The 25837-nt window shown below is 42.2% G+C and overlaps 1 protein-coding gene across 1 annotated transcript; it reads right to left on the reverse strand.

Annotated features, from left to right (window-relative positions):
- Positions 1-218: 218 nt before the first annotated feature.
- LOC308281319 (butyrophilin-like protein 2) lies at positions 219-12923 on the reverse strand. Its single transcript, XM_080721470.1, has 8 exons — positions 12794-12923; positions 7934-8013; positions 6384-6722; positions 4196-4519; positions 3496-3630; positions 2831-2878; positions 1625-1699; positions 219-1098 (listed from the first exon to the last, which is right to left on the reverse strand). Coding segments are annotated over exons 1-8 (1020 nt in total). The 5' UTR covers positions 12796-12923; the 3' UTR covers positions 219-1081.
- Positions 12924-25837: the final 12914 nt, after the last annotated feature.

Below are 25837 nucleotides of genomic sequence, written 5' to 3' on the forward strand. Positions count from 1 at the left end.
ATTTAATACTATACAGCAGGGGTCTTCAACAGGGGGTCCGGGACCCCTAGGGGGTCCTCCGAGTTACTATAGGGGGTCCTCCAAATCTTTGTGCGATAGAAACTTTTTTCTCCTTTTTTATATTAACCACGTAAGTGTCCTTATTCTGAGAACTTTAGCCAAAAATAGCAGATCTACAAGCTCACAACGCCTCGCACTGCAAGGCGTTGTGAGCTTGTAGATCGAGCAGACTAAGTACATAGTGAAAGGTCAAGTATTGACAGTTCAAGTGGTTGAATATCTGAAAACACAATTTGACATGAATCCCAAATACACTGATGATTGTGCTGTCAAACAACAAAACTATATGGAATCTCTGAAAAATTGGGGGTCCCTGCTTCATCTTTCTCTCAACTAAGGGGTCCTTGGCCTGAAAACGTTGAAGACCCCTGCTGCAGTACATAGTGCTTACTGAAATATGTATGCATGTCCAGAATCCAATGTGTCCAGAACATGTTAATTTTTAGTATGAATTAAAATTCAAATGAATTCTTCATTCATAGATGTTTTTCAACATCTCTAAACATCTCCCTAGCATATATGCATTACATTATGTTTCCACACTTGCTTCACAACATTGATTATGGCTTGGGGAAATCTCATGGCTTGTTCAGCATCAACTCTAAAATATAAGAATAAACCATTGAGTATAGAAGGTCACAGAGGCATGATCACTTTAGGTACCGTACAGTATATGAATACTCCACTGGCTGCTATGCTGGCACCACAATTACCTGTATGCATAAATGTACCTGCTGATCTCAAGCAAAGGAAAATGTACATAGTGAATTACTAAGGCCCCTTTTCCACCCAAATAATTTTGGTTCTAGAACCAGTGCAGTTCAAGATTCTTATGAATAATACATGCTCCGGGGCGCAGGGTGGGAGTCCACCTTGACAGTTCATTTGTTATTCAACTGAGATAACAAACTGATTTCAGTAAAGGTGAGTAAGTGTTCTTCTTGCATGCATACAAAACGCGTACTGACATACTGTAGGCATTACACTTGAAATCCTTCTTCCTCCCAACCACTTCATGTCTTCAGGTGGTTTTCTCACCTAAGAGAAAGATATATTATGTATTACACCCAGTGGTCATCAATATGTCCGTACAAGGACAGACGTTTCCGTAGCAAAGACTTGTCCTTGTCAAATGTTAGATTTAGTTTTTTTACATAACATTATAATGTTCTTATTTTGACCCAATTTCTCCAGATTTCCAGGTTTACTTATACCGGTATGTGTGACACTGGTATACTATGACACTATGGCACATGAGTCCACTGGTACAAACTTTTTAGACTTTTCAAGGACCCCCATAATTCTGAGAGTGTACCAATGGAACCAAATGGTCCATTTGGTTCCAAAGGTACCGAAGGTCCTTTGACCACTGTACTATACAGTATATTAGGATGTATTAGACTTTAGACTATAAATGTAACAAAACTGTCCACCACAAGCCAGCATGGTGATGACCCCCGACTACACATTACACAACGTGCGTTTCAGTAATAAAGATAGACTTGATTATAAAGCTGTCAAATGATGGTGACCATAGGAACACAACAAAACACGAGAAGCTTACCTGCTTCTGCATTCGTGTCATCTCGGCTGTCTGTCAGTGTCAGCTCTTCACCTTGGTCAACTGGTGTATGGTCATCTGTAACAAATCAATGTTTGGTACGTATTACTGTGAGGTCAATTTTATTAGAACTTGAGTTGTCACCAATTTGCAGTGAGATCTATAGTTACAAAAACAACAGTGAAGATGTGTACTTTCCCCTTATATTTGAAACCATGACCCTGCACCAGGGCCGTATTAATGTCAAACTCTAGGCACAAAAACAAAAAATCACACCCGTGTGAACTGAGCGGTGGTTTACCCCCCCCCCTTCCCCCCTGTGTGTGTGTGTGTGTGTGTGCGCGCGTGTGTGTGTGTGTGCCTGGTCTGGCCTGGCCTGAACAACAGCGCCCCTCCCTTAACATGTGTGGTCATAAAAGGTACTGCAGGCCTGCAGGCTACATACAGACACACACACACACACGCACACACACACGGCCACGTATAGGAGACGGTGTAACCACCGCTCAAAAAAACAAAAACAGTGCCTAACGTGCCTGTGCAGAAAAACGGCCCTGCCCTGCACAGAAAGATAAAGATGCAAGTAAGATGATCAAAATGTTCTATGCCTAGATTTCGGAATTCAGTGGCTAATTTCCGTGTGATAAGGTTGGTCATTGTTCCTGTAACTGTAGGTTCAGGTTCTCTTATCAGTTAGCCAATCCCTGTTGCAATCATCACACTATAAATACACCTGCGAGCTGTAAGTGACGCCTGCGATCGCTGGTACAGACTCAGCGAACACAGCCTTGCAACAGAGAAGTCCCCACTCCCAAGGGAAGACAGACCCCACTGCACACAAAATGTGGTAGAAACAGAGCTACACTTTCTAACCACCTACCCACTATAGACATCAGAGACACATACTTCCCACAGATTACACACACCCAAAGTGAGTTTGAAAACATGACCAAGACAAAAGACTTACTGGGAGAACTACAACAATGTGCAAACACAGCAGCAAGATTTGTGAACTGTTTTGATAAAAGAAGGCTAGAGATTGGAACACAACCACACGTCACTAAGGACTACAAACCATTGATTGACATCTAGACCTACTGCACATACAGTATGAAACAGAGCTGCTAACACATTATAAATCGGAGGCTTTTTTTTTGGTATACTATTTAAATCATATGGTATGGGTAATAATAATAATAATAATAATACCCTGTAGGAGACGGTGAGATGGAGGCAGATGATTTGCTGTGGCAACCCCTGGAGGGAACAGTCGAAATGAAAATAAGTATATGAATGAATAACACTGAAGTTCTGTAAAAGGCAAGTTGAATTCAAAGACAAACTCATGAGGGGTATTGCTGCAGACTGTCTTCTGGCCTCTGATAGGGGAGGAAAAAGATCTGATACACTGTATACAATGCTATGGTGCTGACATACCTTAAAGTGTGCTTATTCCACCAATATACTGAGGAACTTAAGCCTAGAAAGCTCTTGTCACTTCCCGATACTGGGCCTGTCATGTATTCAACAGATAGTTGTCTCTCTTTGAATTGCTATATGAAAAGTGCATGGACAGTACAGTACAGTATCAGGCTTCAAGATCCTAGGTGTGCCCATTCCTTTGGGTGACATGTAATGTATGTACATTTCTCTGACCTAGATGACACACTGGATAAAATATAGATTATCACCCCTGCGTTTGTCTTTGCTCGAGACCATCAATTTGAAGGTCCTTGGCACACATCTTTTTGAGAAGTACTGATTTAGAAGGCATTTGTAGAATCGGCCTCAGGTCTTAATAGGTTAAGAAAGATACACATTGCATCACTTGAATACACTTCAATAACCAGACAAAGATGTGTTTGTGTACTTACCATTGCGGGTACCAGTATGTCTTTTATACTGTCTTTTAAACAGCAAGGCCATCAGGAGTCCTACAATCAATGAGCCAATGACCAGAACAGGAGCAACTATTCTGGAAACATCACCATCCTTTGCTGAAACTGAACCTATAAAATGTGATAATAGCTGTTACATGGTTTTTAACATTTATCATTGTGCCAAAATTCTTTCTGATCTTGACTCATCAAGAGTCTGAGGACAAAACAACATTGATATGAAAATCATACAAAGTGTTCAAGAACAAAAACATATTGCCAAAAATTATCACCTGGTAATGTACAGGTAGTTTTTTGTTTTGTTTTTCTATCTAAGAAATAAACTGGCAAACTGGCAGTCACAGCTATTTCAGTTAAATTATCTTCAACTGAAACTTTGTCTCCAAAACAAAGGAATATACTGTTATCAGCTGTCCTGGGATACTGTAACTGTAACTGTGTAGCAATGGTTCCCAAACTTTACAGGTTGAGATTAGACGTTTGCCCGGTAGGCCTACTAGTGAATTAGTTTAATTATTTAAAAAAAGTATTTTTAAATATATATATTTTGAAATGTAGGAAAAGAAAATGGGTTCTTTACTCGAGTTGTGACCCATAAAAATGTGTCCGTGACCCACAAATAGGTTCCGACCAACAGTTTGGGAAACAGCGGTATAAAGATATTCGAAAAACATACCGGTACCGGTACTTGTTTGTGTGAAGGGAAGATCAAATGGCATCTCCCCATCCTTGCCTCCAGTAGCGTTGTACACTGAACATATGTAGTGGTTGAATACAGAGTTCTTCAACAGAGACAGTTCACTGATGAGGATAAAGCGCCCATCGTCCATCTCTTTGGCCTCCAGGTGAGAGCTGCCGGTCCACTCTTTTTTCTCCTGATCGAACCAGCGAATTTTACCCTCTGGGTAACCACCCGTAGAGTTGCAAACAAGGGTCACATCTGTATTGTAAGGAATATCCTTCTCTGGGATGGAGCTTACAGTTGGTACACTGTATTTGGCTGCAATTAGAAAGACATGGGGATGTTAAACGATAAGAAAACCAGGTTGTGTCATTGGAGTAAACATGGTCATAAAACATAACAGCGTAGTTGGACCTTAATCCAATAACAGTTGTTAAAGGAGAATTCTGTTACAAATCGCTGTCATACCTTTTTTATGTTATTTTGTCTCCAGAAAAGTGGTCCAGGTGTAATATTTTCAAAAAACGCGATATTTTCCATTTTGGCCTGGGGTTTATGTAAATCCGCTTATTCTATCACTCCTAAATCCATGTATTCTGTACTTATCTGCTGTTTATAAACACACTGTTGAGATGTGCAAGATGCATCTGTTACTCCAGGGTTACGTCGTTGAGATTCTGCCGTAAAACGATTCAGTCACGTTCTAAATCTCATCTCGCGAGACTTACGAATCCTTTTCCAATAGGAATCCTATTCCAATAGGATCGCGATATGAGATTTAGAACGTGACTGAAACATTTTACCGCAGAAACTCATAACCCTGGAGTACAATGTTGTGTATGTAATGAAGTGGAGATATTAGCCAAAAAGAATTGATTGAGAAGCGATGGAATTAGCGGATTTGCATCCCGTTTTGAGTTGTGGTTGGGTCAACAATATTGCGTTTAAAAACAAACAACACCTTGAAGACAAAATAACATTAAAGAAAGTAAGAAAAACGATTTAGAACGTAATTCTCCATTTACTGTATTCATAGTGCTGCACTTGGTTCAAAGTCTGAGTATTCAGGCCCAAATATAAATTATAACTTATTATGAGATTGTCAGGCAGAGTTAAATGAAGGAGAAACCATCTGTACTGTAGGTGCGTTTCCCATAAAGCCTTTTAATGCGCATAAAGGCATTTGCACGTAAATCCTTTTATGGAAACACTTCAAAATTCGAAATAAACTTTCATTATTCGCAAAAAAAAAAGATGCGCTTGGAGGAGGTGGATTTTGAGGCTTTATCGAAAAAACGTAATGCACATTAGTGAATGGAAACACTAAAGTGAATTATGTTTTGAATTAAAATGCTTTGAACTCGCCATTATTATTCTCCGTTCCTAGACGGCGTCACGTGCACAGAACGACCGAGAAGAGCAGACCTCCAAGCTCACATCGCATCCGCAACGAGCTGTGATGAGTATCGTGCTCAATGCTGTTGCGGGGTTGTGGAGTGAGGCGTCTTCTCTTCTTCTCTCTTTCTCTCTCTCTCTTATCTTATTATGAAAAAATCTATAGGCTGAAGAGCCCTGGGTTAGAGACAGTGCATGTTCGATAATGTGTCTCACTTGACTGGAAAAATAGCACCTGTCCGACTGCTTATTTCATGAACTATCTTCCAAGAATCGCATTTTATCAGTGAATGGAAACAGGCTTCGAAAAAAGCTTTATGGAAATGCAACTAGTGTGATTAGTTTCATAGTGAAACAGAAAGTTTACACTGCTGGCCACAGCAGGCAAATCCTGTAAGAAAGGCAAGTGTGGCTGTCCATTGTGTCCAACCAGGAAATGTGTGCTGATCCCCAGACTATTCTTTATAGAGGAGTACAGCTGCAATTTATTTAGGCATGTAACAAACAGAGATGAGAAATTCACCGTTTGTCAGCCTTCTGATTGGTTCCTGACAGGGGCGCTGGAACTCCCAAATCCCAAGGGGAGCTGAGCTTGGAGGAGTTCATGCGTGCGGCCTTTGGCCGCACGCCGAAAATTCAAGTTTTTTATCCGGTTTTGGGTTCTTTTTATTACGGTTTCGGTGCTTATTCCACGCACAACGGTGTAACAAGGAGCTGTATAGTTACTAGTTATTTTAGCACACAGTGCAACACACAGCACGCACACACACGTCAATATGTCACTTACCTGTGACACTGAGGCTGATTTCTTTTTTGTCTGAACCACTGTCTGTCATCACATAGCATTCATACTCTCCGCCGTCATCAAACTGAGTGTTGCTGACAGTCAGGGACACATCCCTGGTGTTCCCATTCAAGTTTTTCACAAGAAAACGAAATCGTGGTTCATTTTTGAGTTTAGATTCGCTGAAAGAAACTAATGGTGTTTTATTTCCCTTTTTCTTCCAGGTGACCACTGTGATCATTGCATCGGCTGTACCTTCTGTAAGCTTGATGTCACATTTAAGGATAGTATCCTCGCCATATTGACCGTGGTTTTCAGATTTACAGTCTAGATTTACAAAGTCTGAGGAATGAGAAAGAAAAAAAAGAAAGGAAAAGGTAAGTTAAGTAACAGCAGCATGTCAAAAAGAAAACAGTGGTGTAAAGTAACTAAGTACATTTATTTAAGTACACGTTTTAGGTATTTGTACTATACTTGAATATTTTCGATTTCCAATACTTTTACTTCTACTCTGCTATATCTTGGATCCAAATATTGCACTTTTACTCCACTACAATCATTTGAAAACTTTAGTTACAAGTTACTTTTCAGATTTCTTTTTTTTTTTAGATATTTTTGAGGGCTTTTTCTGTCTTTATTGATAGATTTATAGTAGGATGACAGGAAACAGGGAGAGAGATGGGGGGGTGACACGCAGGAAAGGTCGTCAGGATCGGGACTTGAAGCTGCGACGCTGCAAGGCTGGTCTGGATTACCAGCCTATAGGTGCCTGGACCACTACACTCTGGCCCAGGCCATTTTCAGATATGAATTATAATATTATAAAACATTATACATTACATAAACCACTTTAGCCCTATTTTATACCTAGGCTATTTGAAAATAGCCGTTCTACAAGCTCACAACGCGCCACGATGTGACACGTTGTGACACGTTGAGAGCTTGTGGATCTGCTATTTTCAAACATTTCATACTTTTACTTTTGGTACTTTAAGTACATTTTGATACCAATACTTTCATACTTTTACCAAAGTACATTTTGAATTCTGGACATTTTAGTAGTTTTTCCACCGCTGCAAAAAAACATTAAAGGACAACTTTTTTTTTAACAACAAGGGTTCATATTTTAGATTGTAATTAGAGAAAAGAAAAGATGAGTGTTAAAATGTTTCCATTTACTGCTTTCTATTGTTTTAGCGATGTTTGTATTTTGACAGCAATGTCTTTGTTACTATTTACTGTACACCGGCCCCCATAAGTCACATCTGCCCATGAAAGATTGCGGTGCATCTTGGGAATGGGCTTATTGAGTCTAAAAATACATATTTAGTCACTTGCAAGCATACCCCAACCTGGGGGCATGCATGCAAATCAAAATCGTTAAAATCTCTAAAACGATAGAAAGAAGTAAATGAAAACATTTTAACACTCATCTTTTCTTTTCTCTAATGACTATCTAAAATATGAACCCTTGTTGTAAAAAAAACAAAGTTGTCCTTTAAATGCCAGATCTGAATTTTGGAGGTCAGGGCAATTATTACTGGGATAATTACCTGCACCTGCACTCATATGGATGATGATGGCCAGAAACAGCATGCATGTTCCAACAGAGGCCATGATCTGTGATGTAGGCCTAGTGAAAGAAAAAATAATTAAAAGAAAGTTAATGTGTGCAGAGGAGGCGTTGTTTCCTTTATCCATGATTGATGTCTGCTATATTTGACAAGTAGAAGTAGCCTACCGGTATATAGGCACTTTGTAACATGTCTATTTTCCTATTGTCTGACTGCACTGTCTGGCAATGTTATGTCCTTTGTACAAGGTGTGTGTGTGTGTGTGTGTGTGTGTGTGTGTGTGTGTGTGTGTGTGTGTGTGTGTGTGTGCGCGCGCGCGCACACACGCGCACACGCGACACTTGTGTGCATGTGGTGATAGTAGCCTACAATATATTCAATGAACACAGCATATGAATATAGGCCTATATAATTAAAATTGGTATACAGTAGCCTATAATGCTTATTATGGAGTCTGCCAGTTGGCCTGGAGATGCTGCATAGCCTAACCTTTGCATGTGCTAACAGTCTGGAGGCAGATTCATGTTGATTTAAATAACATAGAAATATTTAGAACACAACTCAACTTCCCTGGACAAAACACATTTTGGCATAATCTGGGATGTTTTGAAGGCAAACAGGCTGTCATGCATGGTGTTAAGGGCTAAAGCCCCAGTTATAGTTAGATAGCTGCAACACGCATAGTCTCAAATGGGGGTATGTGTACCCCTAGGGGTACGCAGAGGTACTGCAGGGGGTACATATTCATAGTTAAAGAATTAAAAAACATTGAATTAGAAGGGGGGAAAACATTTAGTGTTACGTTTAATGATGATACATGGAGAAATTGGATGTGAGCCTGATAGTTGCTACCCCAAATTAGGCTACATAGTAGGCCTACCTATGGCACCTAGCTGGTACATATAGTTATTGACATGAAAACTGGTTTTCATGTCAATAACCGGAAAACACTTTCACTCCATTTCTTATTCGTGATTTTACATTCTTGAAATGGGGGGGGGGGGGGGGGGGGGGGGCTACCAATAAGCCTACTTAGAAAACAAATCATGAAAATCTTTGCTCTTTTTGGGGATTTTTTTTAAACAATAATAATTAAAAACAAGATGTAGGAAACCCATAGAAATGTGCCCGCGATCCACAAATGGGTCCCGACCCAGTGATTGGGAACCAGTGATCTATAGCCTGATTTGACGCCCTCGGCCCACATAATAATCTCTCAGGACTCAGGAGGACCATTTGGTGTCCACTAATTCCTCCTACAGTGAATTAATATTGTGTGTTTTAAGTTTTTGAGCGGTGGCCTCTCGCCGCTCCTGTGTTTGGCTTTCACAATCTGTGGCTGGCCGTACGTGTCCGTAGCCTGCCATACCTCTCCTGACCACACACACAGACCACACACACACACACACACAAGTTAAAGGAGGGGCACTGTTGAGCAGGACACACACACACGCACACACACACACACACACACACACACACACACACACACACACACACACACACACACACACACACACACACACACACCACAGCATACCTCAGTATGACACAGCAAGGGGTCAATCGGTCAGGGGTCATTGAGGTCAACACAAGCCCAGAGGAGACGCACACGCACACACACGCACACGCGCACACACACACACACACACACACACACACACACACACACACACACACACGTCCCCCCCCCCCACTAGCCCTTTAGAGAGTTGGATTCGATCATTTTAAGGTATTTGTAGACCTACTTGAGTATTTCCAATAGTTTTACTTCTACTACATACCTCAACCCTTGCATGTAGGGGAGAGCCGCCTCAATTGTAACGCTATCATAATTGTAACAAGCACATTATCTCCTGATTGGTAAATGTCATCATGACGTCATCGCATCAGTTTGTGACCATGGCCGTAATGAACGTCTCCAGGAAGTAAGAACTATTTGTATCCAGCCTAGACCGAGTTATTGCAGAAAAACTGGTATTTCTCAAAATGCGTACACATTTTCACCTTGAGTATCTTTGGTCTGCAAATCTTTTCTTTAATGTTGCGGAGATAAAATCTAGATGGCTGTCTGCATGTATCTGTTCTTCATTAGTTTACATCGTTTTAACTTGCTATCAGTGTTGCCAGACGTACGATAATTATCGTATTTGTACGATAATTTGACCCTCTGTACGATCAATAATTCCAAAAATGCCCAAATGTACGATAATTTCGGCATATCATCAAAAAGAGCGTGAATTCACTATTTTCCCTGGCTGCTGATCTGGGATCTGGTTTGGCTTCTCAAAATAAGCCAGGAAATCAGTCAATCTGACCCTAGATCTGTACTTGGAGGCATTAAAAACACTGGTTGCATCTTTCCAGACCAGTTTCAGGCTTTTATTTGTGTAAGCTCCAAGAAGTTGCCTGCCTCCACACAGCAAATCTGATGCGTTTTTGTCACGCAGGAGTCTAAAACGAGGTCGTTTCTTACACTAATGACGCATTTTTTGGTGAAATTACGTTTTTACGCGAGTGATTTCTCTTTTTTGGCCGTGTACGATAGTTTCATGTCAAATACGATAATTCTGAGCCTCCGGTACGATAATTCAACATTTCCCATCTGGTAACACTGCTTGCTATGCATGTTAGTTCTGTTCTGTAGGCAACGTCAAAGCAGGGGTGCCAAAACGGTTCAATTGTAACACAATTTAACATGATAATATCATATTGAAATATTTGACATATTGGCCAATATTGTGTTCAGTCAGCTGACATTCAATTACAGTGTATTTTAAGTCAGATTAGGGATGTATAACATGTTGCATTAATCAAACTTGCTATTTATTTAGGTAATCAATGTATTTTCCCATGGAATTCACTCAAACACTTAAACTGGTACATCTTGTAATATTTAATATTTTCCTAAAGTATGATATAGTATCTTATCACACCCTTGGTATGAAAACAATGTAAAAGAGTTGCTTGAATGAAATATAATTGATTTAAACAAAAAAATATTTGTTTATTAAGGTTCTTTAGCTGTGTTACATTTGTAAATCATGCTGTTACAATTAATCCTGTGTGGGCTTCAAATGTAACATCGGAACAGCGTCCACTCTCGGTTTAATAACTCATGACCTGTTTTATCAAATGAAAAACTTGAAGTAGTTTATGATAGCAGACATGTGTAAGTCCTTTGCCTGAAAATATTACATATGTAGGTGAAAGAATCTCTGAGTAAAATATTGAAATGTGAAAAACGTTACAATCGTGCAGGCTCTCCCCTACCTTAAAGGGGGCGTGACACAGCCAAAACAGCTAATTATGGCTATCAAATTAGCCAATTTTTTTAATGATGTCATGTACCCCCATGTTAAATGACCCAATCAAATTAATTTATTGTAGTTACTGTACTGAAAGTAGTACTTTCTGTACAGTAACCGAAATAAATTAATTTGATTGGGCTAATATGGGGGGAGGGGCGGAGTCGATTATCCATATCATTATCTTTTGAAACTGCCCCAAAAAAAGCTGTCCGAGGTGTCTTTCCGACTTTCTAAACCAACTTTAAAACTATCAGTTCTAGGGGTAAAAATGATATAGCATTCGCTATAAAATCAATGGTTAGACCGATAAAAAAGTACATGTCTTCTTCAAAAAAGGTGTCAAAAAAGGTGTACGAGGGTCAACACGCTTCTCCCCGTCTATGCGACGGTTTTGTCGGCCATACCCTGCTGTCTCTTGCCCTAACCTGACTGGAGCACCCGGGACACCGGAGCAACCGTAGAACGAGGGAACAGCGATCTCCTCCTCCTCCTCCTCCTCCGCAGAGGAGGTCCGCGGCTCATACACTCTGTGCGTGTGTAGCCTGTGTGTGTGTGTGCTTTCGCGCGCGTGTGTGTGTGTGTACACACACACAATAGCTCTCGCAAATAGCCGTGCGGTGCAGCGCTAGCCACGCTACACGCTAACAACAAGGTTGTGCGCGGCACCGCACAACGGACGAAGTATACATTGCGCGGGACCGCACGACGGACGAAGTATACATTCACTACTAACTGATACGGCCCCGCCTCCTTTTCAGACTGTTTGAAGAAACACCACGTGACCTACATACAGTAGGTCACGTGGTGTCGCCACTCCTTTAAGGTAGGCTTCCACCGCTCAGTTCACACAGGTGTGATTTTTAACTTTTAACCAAGACCAGTTTCGTCCATTCCGTCATTGTTGCTTACCTTACAACGCTCTGCAGACCAGAGCTTTTGATTCATTTCATTGATAGTAGCCTACTTTATAAGTAGTTCGCATTATCGCTTATAGGAAAAGGTAGCCTACTGTTTCATATAGTCTAGTTCACTGGTAGGCCTACAAGCTATATTCGGCTTATTTACACACAGGACGGAACCCAAGTCATTATAGCGCGTCTATTTTACGCTTTCACTTTTAACTTTCACTTCCAACCTTATTTGATCAAAACTGAACGGGGAGCTGAACATAATATGATAAATAATTGCAACACCGAAGTGACGAAGTCGAATTAGATTTGTAGGCTATAGGTTAGCCAACTGAACAATTAATCATTCATTGGAAGTCACTGCACATGCATCGAGTGAACTAAACCCGTGCATGTTAACGCGCGAGCCATAACGCAAAATTTCAAAAAACGATTTTTAATTTGTAATAGATTCATTGTTTATAATTGACAAAACAGGTCGTCTACTGCAGGAGGCTGGCACTGCCAGCCTGGCAGGCAGCGCTGTTCTAGCCCCATAGTGTGAGGTTCCAAACGGGGCTATTGTTCCAGAACTAGTGCTAAAAGAAGCAATAATCATGTCATCATGAATCGTGACTTACATAAAGCCAAGATCCGTGAACTTGTCTGTCTTCTCCTCTTGGTCTTCAATGAGAGTGGGTGCTCTGCCGCTCTGTTGTCTTTACATGGTAACTTCGACAGTTAAGATAACGACTGCAGCTGAATACTTTCGGTTTCATTTTGACTATAAAATAGTCCCAGGCGGCCAGACCAGCTGCCTTGTTGTGTGAGGTCTTTGGCGAGTTTAAGTTTTGCTTGGCGTGGACTTGCGCTTACGCACCCGCGCGTGTTTGCGCGCGCGCACGAAGTCATCAACACAAATACTTTGCTGCCAAGCAAAGGTCACGCCAGGACGCCCAACAAACTCTATAATCTGGAGGTGAGAGGTTAGTGCCTGAGTGCATGCACACAATAGAGATGGAAGGAGAGAATTAAAGGGATGGAGAATGAACCGATGATGAGGTGATGAGATAGAGGTTGTGTGTGTGTGTGTGTGTGTGTGTGTGTGTGTGTGTGTGTGTGAGTGAGTGAGTGACAATGAGTAAACAGTGGGCTTAGTGGTAAGTGGTTTGCCCTGGGGCACAAAAGGTGACCTCCAAAAGTGGTATTTGGCACATTTTGGCATGCGACACAACAAAAATGGGGGTAGGGCTGGGTGTACCGTAGAATGAGTCATGGACGGGTTATTATGATTCACACCACAGCTCCAGGCAAACCACGCCCACGGAAGCTTTTGATTGGCTGAATCGGAGCGAGGGAACGCTTCTTTTGCACCATGCAGAGATCACGGGTGGGAGGACCACCTAACCTAACCTTAACCCTAACCCTAACCTCAGTAAAACTATGCCTAAACCTGACCCTAACCTCAGTAAAACTATGCTTAAACCTAACCCTAACCTCAGTAAAACTATGCATAAACCTAACCCTAACCTTAACCTCAGTAAAACTATGCCTAAACCTAACCTAACCCTACCTGCCGACGCTGGTGAAACGAAACGATCTACTGAGCATGCTGAATAACAATGACAGGGATCTTAAGGAGCTTGCCAGATCTTGCATGTTCCTTTATCTAAGGGAGACGAAAGGTCCCGTGAGCCAGAAAGCACCAGATCCTAAGGTTCAAAAGGAAACCCAGTGGGAAACTGGACACTTGCTCCCGCCTCCCGGGCTTTGGAGTTTCATCGGACTGGCCGGACTTGAACGTTCTCCAAACCGGAGTGTCCCTGGAGTGGGTCCAGTCTGACTCTGAAGTGGCGTTTCCATAAAGCCACTTTTTGTGCATTAACAGCTTAGTTGCAAAATGTTTTTATGGAAACACTTCAAAATGCGAATAAACTTTCATTATCCGCAAAAAAGATTATCCGCTTGGAGGAGGAGGATTTTGAGGCTTAATCGAATAAACTAAATGCGCAAAAGTGAATGGAAACGGGTCAGACAATACATTCGAATAAAGTATGACGTTCTAGGTCCATTTCCCCTGCCACTTTGTCCATGGTAGCGTTAGCCCACAAAACAAACCTGTTGTTTGTTACACACGGAGTGACACGGACCATGTGTAAATTCCTCCCGTTTTCACCTCAAGCCATCGGTGACGAGCGAACCCTTCCTCATCCCACGGTGTTGCGTGCCTGAAGTGCCCAATCTACAAGCTCACAGGCACAGCAGCTCGCATCCACGTCTCCGCGCCGCGTTGTGAGCTTGCAGATCGGCCACCTGACCTTCCAGAGGACGCTGAAACTTCCATTGTGCAGCGACGTGACTGCGGTTTTCCCGGTGAATCGGTAGCTTTATGTATTGAGAGGAACTCTTGCCAATTTCGTAAGAGACTCGTCGCCAATTGTAATATATTTAAAAGTTATTTGGGGCCATGATGATGACGACTGATAATCCCTTCTTCCCACTACTAGACAGCGACCGAGTGACAGCAGTCAGACGTGCAGACGGTGCAGTGCTCAGGTTCGGTCTGAAAAAAATCAGCCCGATCAACTTGCGACGCCGCTAATTCGAATGACACCCGCAAATGGAAACATGCTAAATTCGCTTTGTCTTAATGCGTATTTATGATAATTCGCTTCCCTAATTCGATTAAGTTTATGGAAACGCCACTTGAGACTGTCAGGGTATATCTGAGGTCATAATAACTGACCCCCCTCACCCCTGTTAGAGCAGAGCTACAGTGGCATACAGTGGACAAGCTCACCTGTTGCCATCTGCAGCCAGGTGCTACTAGGCGGACCCTGCTGGATCTGTTTCAACATCAGCAACAACGAATCCTCTGATGGCAGAAGATTGGCCTGGTGTGAGGATTTGAATGTGGAAATAAGTGATGAAGATTGGGAGAGAGTTTGCTATAAAGCTCAAACGACCAATACCAGATACAAGGTACTACAGAACAAATGGCTCATGTGAACGTACTGTATAGAGGGTATGCGCATGCATAAAGTGAATGGCAAATCGAGTGGCAAAGTGAGTTTAATGTAATGCAATCAGATAGGACTTTTCTATGTGGATGTATGGGCTGTCAAGGCCAGAAAGTATTTTGTTTTGCTACTCAGCAGGCGTTCCCGCAAAACTTCTGGTATGATGATGATGTCACGCGCATACCCTCTATATTAGGCTACTTCCTTCCCTACTTAGTCTGTGAGCCAGGACCCCGAATTTGGGGTCATCGGTACCATATGGGGGTAATAATTGTGGGCTCGCCTGAAAGGCGAGAACATGTTATCTTCATTATAGAGGGTATGCGCGTGACATCATCAGCGTACCAGGAAGTTATGCAGGAACGCCTATTGAGTGGCAAAAAACTACTTTTTGGCCTTGAAAGCCTTAGACATCCAAAAAGTTAAGTCCTATCTGATTGCTTAAACAATGTTAAACAACGTTAATCTCACTTTGCCACTCACTTTGCCACTCGATTTGCCACTCGATTTTCCATTCACTTTATGCATGTGCATACCCTCTATTTATAGAGTTCTGCTGCGTGAGTTCCGTCGCAGACAGTACAAAGGCAGGGCCCTTAGCCAATGAGGCGCAATTGAGGTGTGGAATATCTGGGAGTGGTGTTAGCTGGAGTATTGGTTGAGCTTAACATGACAGTTAGCACGCTGTAGAATATTAGCCTTGCTGCAGCTATACCATCATCCACCCATGTTAAAACAAGGAGGGACTGATAGATACTGCAGTTAGTTAGCTAGATGCATTAGTATCTAGGCTGGTTATACAGGCTAGTAGAATATATAAACGCATGAGAACGGGCCAGAGACAGCTTCCTAGCCCAGGCGAGATTCTTGCCTTCTCGCGAGACATCCGGGCCGGCTGGGCTCCTATGCTTGGAGGAAGTGAGTCTCCACTGCTCCGTTCTCTATGGATTACTGCTGCTGATGCGCTAACAGTGAGCCTGTGCCTCTACATGGAACCGTAAATTGACGATTCATTAGAAAAAATAACTTAGGAGCGGCCGAAATAAGCGCTTTTGGGAGATGACGAAGAGCCCGTTTTAGCTGTGGGGAGAAGTCGGCAGTTCTCAGAACAGGGGCAGCAATGAGGGAAATCCACCAAACCAGGTGGTTTGATTAAAAAAAAGTACAGGGGGGTCATGTTTTGGTCTGAACGCCTCCTTTAATTTGTCATTTCAGAGGCATTAAAAAGTCCTTAAATAAATTGCCACTTTGGCAATGTGCATATACCCTCTATACACTTGAACTTTATGTTGGTTTGTTTACTGTTCAGTGAGAAAACAATGTTGCACATTAAGTTAATAATCTGGGGACCCCCCAAAATAATTTGGGGACCTCCCTGGGGGTCTCAACCCACAGGTTGAGAACCACTGCATTAAACAGCAGGACATAGCCGGCAAAAATGTCCAGAGCACGGGAGGAGAAAGTTAGACCCTGGATACTAATCTGACGGCTTGTCTGTAGAGGACTTTTAGCTTTAGATATGCCATGAATTTGCGGAATCTTTAAAATGTTTACACCTGCTACCGCTATTATTTTTGTTATCAGAATTCACATTTTCTGTGACGTAGATTCAGAATATAATGATATGCACGCTCAACTCCACCCCAACCCCCCACAACAAAGGATAACCACGCTTACATTTTTTATGTATTTTCATATCTGAATTCTGATTAAACAAATGAAGAGGCGGGGCGTCCTGACCATTTCAGTTCAGTAATTATAATGAATTAATTTGATTGATGATGTAACATTGGGAATAGGCTCAAAGTTACATCATCAATCATATTAGCTAATCAGATGATTGTCTCCACCAGCCAAAGGCAGGGGGAGAGTATGTTTTCGCCCCTGTCCGTCCGTGCGTCTGTGCGTCCGTCCGTCCGTCCGTCCGTCCTCCGAGTTTGTGTACAGCTAATCTCCGGCGCCGTTGGCCCGGTCGCTGCCAAAATGAGCACACACACTCCCTGGATGCCAATTCAGAACCTCTGCCCCACATTTTTCAAATGGCCCTGTTCTAGCGCCACCATGAGGCTGATGTTTACAAAACACATTTCTGTACACTACTCCTACAGATTTTGTCAAAAAAATCACGCAAATCAGTAGACAGTGTCTCTATAGTCATGTGATCGACATGGATCTGTCTGATTGTCCATATTCCATCCTGATTGGCTGATATTGGCTTTCAAAGTTTGTAAGATTGGTCCACTTTGGACAAAATGCCTCAAATCACAAATGCAATTAACATGAAATTGCGCACACACGTTCCCACTAGGCCGAGGAAGAAATGCCACTTCAAATTTTTGAAATCAGCCTCATGGTGGCGCTATAAAAGGCCGATTCGTGGTTTTACCTATAGTGTGTGCCAGCGCCTCATTGTAGTCCTTAGCGGCCATTTCTTGGGTTAAAACACAGGTGTTTCAATTGTTTGATTGCATAGAACTAATGCTATAGTCTAATCAGAACACCTGTGTAAGGCTGTGTTTACCCAAGAAATGGCCGCTCTTAGAACTACATTTGGCACACCCTATAACTACACCGATCAGTTTCAAACTTTGTAAGCGCACTCCCTGGATGCCAATTCAGAACCTCTGCCCCACATTTTTCACATGGACATGTTCTAGCGCCACCAATTTGTGCAAAACTACCTTTTGGCCAGTACTCCTACAGACTTTGTCCAAAAATCACGCAAATCGGTAGACAGTATCTCTACAGTCATGTGATCGACATGGATCTGTCTAATTGTCCATATTCCATCCTGATTGGCCTGAGACTGGCTTTCAAAGTTTGTAAGATTGGTCCGTTTTGGACAAAATGCCTCAAATCACAAACGCAGAGTGTAATTAACATGAAATCGCGCACACACGTTCCCACTAGGCCAAGGAAGAAATGCCACTTTGAAATCAGTGGTGGCACTATAGCTATTCATGGTTTTACCTATAACTCCACCAATCAGTTTCAAACTTTGTAAGCGCACTCCCTATAGGCCAAGGAAAAACCCTTTCCTTGTATTTTTTTGGATATTACTCCTTCAGATTTTACCCAAAATTAACACAAATCAGTACACAGTATCTCTACAGTCATATGATCAAGACGGATCTGTCCCGTATTAAATATTCAATCCTGATTGGCTAAGATTGGCCTCCAAACTTTGCAGGATTGATCTGTTTCGAACAAAATGCCTCGAATCAAACACAGCGTGCAATTGTGATGAAATTGTGCACGCACAATCGCAAAAGGCCAAGGAAGAAATTACACTACAAAATGTTCAAATCAGCCTCATAGCGGCGCCATAAAAGTTTAAGATTGGTGAAGAACACATGCCACCCTTTTTACATTGGCCTATTATAGCACCACCAGGACTTGTGGCTGGTGGAGAACTGTGCTCGGAAGAGCACTTCTTCTAGTTTACAATTTTTTTGGATGACATACGGACTTTAATGGGCTTGCAGAGCAGCAGCAGTCCATCTGGAGAAACCATCGTCAAATAAAAGGGAACGGCCATTGTTTACTGATTATATTGTTTTTTTTCTAGATAAGATATTAATTTGCATTTTGTTATATTGCTGTTGATGTACTGACATATTATCTTGTTTATTATTGTGATGTTTTTATCTGCTTTGGATTAAAAGCGTCTGCTAAATGCCTAAACTGTAAACTGTTCCTTTTCACTGATGTATCAGAGTCTGTTATTAAAAGACATTAGGAGAAACACGTGTTTCGGCACGTCTGCCTTCCTTCCTCAGCTTTCAAACTCACACACACACACACACACACACACACACACACACACACACACACACACACACACACACACACACACACACACACACACACACACACACACACATAAACCAGTAAGACTCCCTAATCGGGAGATAAGCGACCGTTGGTCGCTTATCTCCATAAATAGAGCAAAAATGTGTTTTTCCAAAATCTTCCTGATCCATGTTGTTGACATGAGTGTAGACATACTGTGTAGTGATTTTCGTGATTTTAGGGCAAAATCTGAATCGGCCTCATGGTGGCGCTAGAGGGCCATGTGAGAAATGAGGGGTGGGGTCTCCTCGCCGCCAAGGCGGACGAATAGGTACCGGCCCCGGCTCTCCCGGTCGCTCCTAGCCCGAGTTACGGCATTTTATGTGAGCTGCAGTGGCAGGGGGTCCTCCACTGGGGGCGCCACCACTTTTGCATCCGTTCTGGAGCACCAGGAGTGGGTGGTCCCCGGGAATGCCCCGTGAGCAGCCCCGTTGGGGTGGTCATTTGGTCATTTTTGCACATTTGGTAATTTTTTACACCTGGGGGTCCCCCAGGGACCTGGGGGTCCCCGAAACTCCGGGGGTCCTTGGAGGTTGTAGTTTGGCAGGCAAGGAGTGTGTGTGCAAAATCTGGCATGGATCGGGGCAACGGTTGCAGAGATATGAGCAGGGCAAAAGTGTGACGTGTGACGTGTGACAGAGGGAGTGACGGAGGGACAGCCGGTGGAGGTTTGGATAGTGTGCAAGTAACTGCGACCTACGGTCGCAACAAACAAACAAGCTTTGGTATGTGGGTCCTGACCCCTGACCCCTGACCACCTTGTCAGTAATTGTCACATACCCCGATGGGCCTTGAGTTACAAAAAGAGACCTGTATGAACACATTTTAACTAGCCTGCAGGGCTAGTGAGATGCTAGGCGTTTGGTCATCAGGCAAAGGCTCTAAGCCTCTCTCTTACGTGTACGGTATCTATTCCTCGGTTACATGTCAGCACTCTAACATATTGCCACTCCGACCACCTAAACCTAACCTTAACCCTAACCCTAACCTCAGTAAAACTAACGCTGGTGAATGCTAACCTGGTAAAATGCTAACCTGCCGACGCTGGTGGATGCCAACCTGGTGAAATGCTAACCTGTCAACGCTGGTGAATGCTCACCTGGTGTGTCAAAGAGAACATCTTTAACTCAAATCTTTGCTTCTGGGGGTCCCCGGAACGCATTATTTTGAGATGGGGGTCCGCGGCCAAATACATAGCATTTTGAGGGGTCCTTGACATGACAAAGTTTGAGAACTGATATAGGCTGATTCTAAAAAAATGTCTTCTAAACAGTTTTCCTAACAGTTTTCTGAAAAACATTTGCTGCAGTGGTTCTCAAACTTTGTCATGTCAAGGACCCCCAAAATGATATGTATTTGGCCGCGGACCCCTATCTCAAAATATTTTTCCAGGGACCCCTAGAAGCAAAGATTTGAGTTAAAAATCACACTCGTGTGAACTGAGCGGTGGTGTGTGTGTGTGTGTGTGTGTGTGTGTGTGTGTGTGTGTGTGTGTGTGTGTGTGTGTGTGTGTGTGTGTGTGTGTGCAACAGCGCCCCTCCCTTAACATGTGTGGTCAGAAAAGGTTACTGCAGGCTACAGACAGACAGACAGACACGGAGACAGACAGACAGACAGACTCACACACACGGCCACGTATAGGAGCGTTGTGACCACCGCTCAAAAAAGATTCACTCTGAATTTGGGTCTTGCATCATGCTATTGCTAGATGCAGAACCAGCCTAACCCTCACCTCCCCCGTCCTCCAGCCTGACTGGGAAACCCAATCAGGGTAACTCAGGGTCTCAAGCACGAAAAAAACCCAGACTCATCCACTAGCCTTAAGAAGAATATTAACTGTGAGAGATATTAGCAAAACAAATCATGCATGCAGCATCCGATCGCCGTGAAAGGCCGAAGAAGACATGGCACCCTTTTCACATTGCCCAATTATAACGCCACCACAGGCCACAATAACATACCTGACCTGGTGGAGACCTGTGCTCGGAAGAGCACTGCTTCTAGTTACATTATTGGTTGCTACAGGCTCTCTAACCATGCAGCTATGCCGCCCCCAGTAACCCTACCATAGAGTTTACAGTGGCTGACAGTATGATAACAATCTTGGCATACTGGTGTCAGTATGTAGGCTAGTGTATGTAGGTCAAGTGTAGCAATTGAGTTTCCACGCCAACAGGGGGCTATCAGCAGCCCTAACGTATTGGGGGAGTCAAATCTGAAGTTGGAGCTCTGTCCCCTGGATAATCCAAAAGGTGTCATATAGTATGACTGTAGTTACATTGTACATTATAATTAGGAGGTTTAGGACAGGGGTGGGCAGAATACTTTAACAGGGGGCATACTGACTTTGATAAAGTGAGTGAAGGGTCCACACATTGGACTATTGTTATCATAAAACTGCATGAATTTGGTAGACACAACAGACTACTTTACGATAGGGTCAACAATGTTGTACTGTATTACTCACATTATCAAACACATTGCATTATGTTATAAATATGGACTCAAGGCAGACTGTTTTTATGTCACATTATAAACATTTAACATTTGAATAGGCCTACATATGGATGGAATATGGAATGCAAGTATGTACTGTAATGGTACAATAATGGTACTAATAATTAATTGGAATTGACTTCAATGAATTCCCCTCAAAACCATTAACAAAATGCTGCCTTTTAAAATGTGAATTTTTGGGGGGAGATTTTGTTTTTCTTTGAGGACTTTGATGGCAGGTCTGACACACAGGGGTGATAGTGCATGCACATATCCACTCTAGCCCAGGTGCTGGACAAACGGCAATACATGAGAAGAATAGAGTCCGCAACACTGGTGAATACTCAGCTCTGTTTTATTGCTTCAATGGTCAGACACGCACGCACGCACGCACGCGCGCGCGCACACACACACACACACACACACACACACACACACACACACACACACACACACACACACACACACACACTGAACACAACACTGTAGTCTCTGGAGATCATCAGGGGGCCACACATCAGTCCGACACCTCATTAGTCTAACTATGTGGCTATGCATGCGGTTAGGGTTAGGGTTAGAGATAGGGTTAGTAATGGGGAGAGCTGGACGAGCGCAAGTTTGCGCAACTTGCTCTTCAATAGAAATTGCAATAGTGTTGTTTGTAGGCTATTTATTTACCCCGAATTCAATTTAGTGAATTCATCAATTACAATATTATTTCACACATTATAAATAAACCTACAACGATATTTTTGTCAGTTCAAAGTCTACGTAATATATGTTTCTGTTTGTCTATAATTATTGCGATATAAGAGATGGCTCTGGTTTGCACTACTTGCAGAACTTCGTAAAAAGGCCTTCCCCCGCTCTTCCCCCTCAAGGAACCACAATCTGATAGATGCAGGGGTCATCATAACTTGCTGCCTCAGGATGTGAACTGAGTAGGCCTAATCCAATCAGCTTTTGATTGTCTCAAAACCCAGTGCCTCCCTGCTTATACCTTGGAGGTCCTGTCTGGTTTGATAACCATGTTTTAATTTAGACTGTCCTGCATTCAATAGATTTCTTCAGAGATCAATTATTGAATGTTGGTCTAAAACATTATCAAACCAGACAGGTAAGCTCAGGGTATTTGGAACTTCCAAAACCAAATTCAGAAATACTTAAAGAGCTGTTATTTATAGAGCCATCCAACAATGGAACTCATTATCTGTCAATATGAAACAAATCAAAAGTAAGTACTTATTCAAAAGAACTATTAAACAAATATTAATGACAGAGACCACACACTTTGAATAATCAATATGTTTTTGTACATTTTCTTATATTGGTATTTTAATGTATTTTAGATTCAGACTGACGAGTGTCAGTTGTTGTTTGTATGAATACTAGAAAGTCGCGCCGCTATGCGGCGCTCCTATCTAGCCCCCCTCGCCTCGTTGTTAACGCAAAAAGCTCTGTGAATGAGACATCTAGACAGGCGAGGAGCAGCCTGACAAACACACACAATATTTTTATTCTTTGAAATAAATATTGTATTAGACTCTGAATTGAGTAAAAGTAAATTATGATTTAAACTAATTGTTATTAATTAATTGGATCAAGACTATCATAGATATTTGATACATTTTTACTTTTATATCTATAAATGTCAAAATCAATAAAATCTAAATGATGGGGCGCAAAGTGTTGCTGTTGAGTGGCGAACATTACTTTACATTGATCATTGTGAAGAAGGCTGGACTGGAGAAGGCTACATTTACTTTATAAGTTGAATTGCGGAATTTTGCTTTAACAGAGTATTTCTACATTGTATTAGATACTTTTACTTAAGTAAAACATTTGAGTACTTTTTACACCACACACGCACTTATTTTTTTTCTTCGATTCAGACACATTAGGGTAGACCTATTTCTGTCTTTCATTATTTTCAAGAGAGAAAAATGATGCTTTTTATTGCTGACTTTCCCTTTTTGATGCCTTGAATTATTACGCTCATGCGTAAGGGGCGTTGTTGTATAGACTGATTGTCTTGATTGAAGAATTTTAGCACTTTGCAATAGAAAAAAAACTATAGAAGACGCCTGACAGAGACCACACACTTTGAATAATCAATATGTTTTTGTACATTTTCTTATATTGGTATTTTAATGTATTTTAGATTCAGACTGACGAGTGTCAGTTGTTGTTTGTAATATTGTATGTTTATGTTGTGATGTTTTATGTGGACCCCAGGAAGACTAGCAACCGTGGCAGCGGAAGCTAATGGGGATCCCAATAAAGAATGAAGAATAAAGAATAAAGGTGTCTCTGTTCTTTCACACTCAGTGTTTTCATTCAAAGGTTTAAAAAACCTAGATGTGTGTGCGCGTGTGCATGTGCGTGTGTTCAAGTTCAAGTCAGTTTATTGTCTGTTTACACAGAAATGTGTTGTAATGTGCAACAAGTGCCAGCCTACTAGAAACAACTAAAACTAAATACACCACAATAAAAACACATACACATAGCCTACAGACTACAACAAGACCAGCAATAAAACAAGTCCACCCCGGAAATTGTCCCTATATCTACCCCCTGCTTGTTTAGGAGGGTGATGGCATGGGGCACAAAAGATGAGAAGTCCAGGAAAAGGGCTCTGGCAAAAGTATTGGGGTCATCCAGACGTTTTAGGATCAGATGGGAGAGTGTTGCTACCGCATCCTCTGTACTCCGCTCTTTCCTGTACGCAAACGTGTGTGTGTGTGCGTGTGTGTGTGTGTGTGTGTGTGTGTGTGTGTGTGTGTGTGTGTGTGTGTGTGTGTGTGTAGTGTGTGTGTGTGTGTGTGTGTTAGGAAGGGAGATAAGAGCATTCCTTCTGTTAAAGTAGTGATTCTAACATGAAAAACAAGGGTGTTTGGCAGCACACAGAGGGAAAGCTCCAGCCCACCACCTCAGAGAATATGTGGTTCCCAAACCTTTTAGCTTGAGACCCAAAAGAGAGATTAGACGTTTTCCACCACAGACACATTATTTTGTCTGTGTACGGACATGTCGATGACCCCAGATTAACCAGGATTATCTGGATCAGTTGGTCTCTACTCTCTATAGTGACATTTAGGGTCCTACTTGAGGATGCATTACAGAAGGACTGCACTGCACCGGCTTTGTAGCCCTTATCTGTCTGTATTATGATGTTTTTTAGTTGTTCATTATTATAGCACTTTATTTTAAATTGTATTGTTTTCTTTTGTAATATGTTGTAATCATGTTGTATTCAGGGCATCCCGGAAAAAGAGAGCTTGCTCTCAATGGCCTTCCCTGAATAAATAAAGGTAAATAAATACAAATAAACATGGAAATGTTATAACAGGAACTGAAGTTGCCCACCTTGGATTCTCCTTGAACATTTTAAATCTATTTTATAAACATGGGAGGAGGTTTGCACATTTTATTTAATGATTTTCTTCTTGTCTCTGTACTGAATGTCGTGCCTATAGTGCGATCTTGTTGTTGCTGTCTGACCATTCCCTTGAGAATGCAACATCAAGTTTCAACAGGTTACCATAATGGTAAAATATTTTGGGGATAGGCCTACATCTAATGCTTGTTGACCTACATTTCTCATAATGCGGAAGCAATCCATTTCCATCTGGTAGAGTAATTGCTTTGAGTGCTCAGGCACCAGTGGTCTGTGGGTGGTGCCAATGTATTCATATAAACAATGTGTTATAGAATACTTTCCAAGATTTTAGATACTAGTTCTGTACCCGGGGGTGTGCACAGTAGACTATATGAGGGATTGAATGTAGGAGTCTCAGAAGTAATGTTGGGGAAGCCCTGCCAGACCGGCGCCAATGATGTCCAGTTGTGCAATACCCGTAGTATCTGTCTGTCTGTCTGTCTGTCTGTCTGTCTGTCTGTCTGTCTGTCTGTCTGTCTGTCTGTCTCTCTCTCTTGTATGCCCAATGTATGGTGTTCCGTGTCCAGGCGAGTGATGTCAGTTGGGCATTGTTTCTGCATGTGGTTGTTACCGTTAGATCTTCTTCTTCTCTCATGTGTCATTGTCCAACCCAGTCCCCAGGGCAAAACGTTTTATAAGAACGATGTTGCAGTTTTGCCCAGGAGACTGGGTTGCATTGTCCTTGTTTGGCCCATACTTATCCAGAGACTCCCAACCTTGCCAGCTTTGTTGTTAATAACAGGCCACAAGTGGCATGCCTGGAAACAGACCATGGCTCATAAAACGGTAAAGGAAATACAGTCAGTAACTGACTGCAAAACTTTGAGCTTGCAAACTTGCTCTGAACCACTAGCTTTATTATCAGATGTGTAACTCGA

Source organism: Nannobrachium achirus, assembly GCF_963921795.1.
Source record: "Nannobrachium achirus genome assembly, chromosome: 3".
Lineage (NCBI taxonomy): Eukaryota > Metazoa > Chordata > Actinopteri > Myctophiformes > Myctophidae > Nannobrachium > Nannobrachium achirus.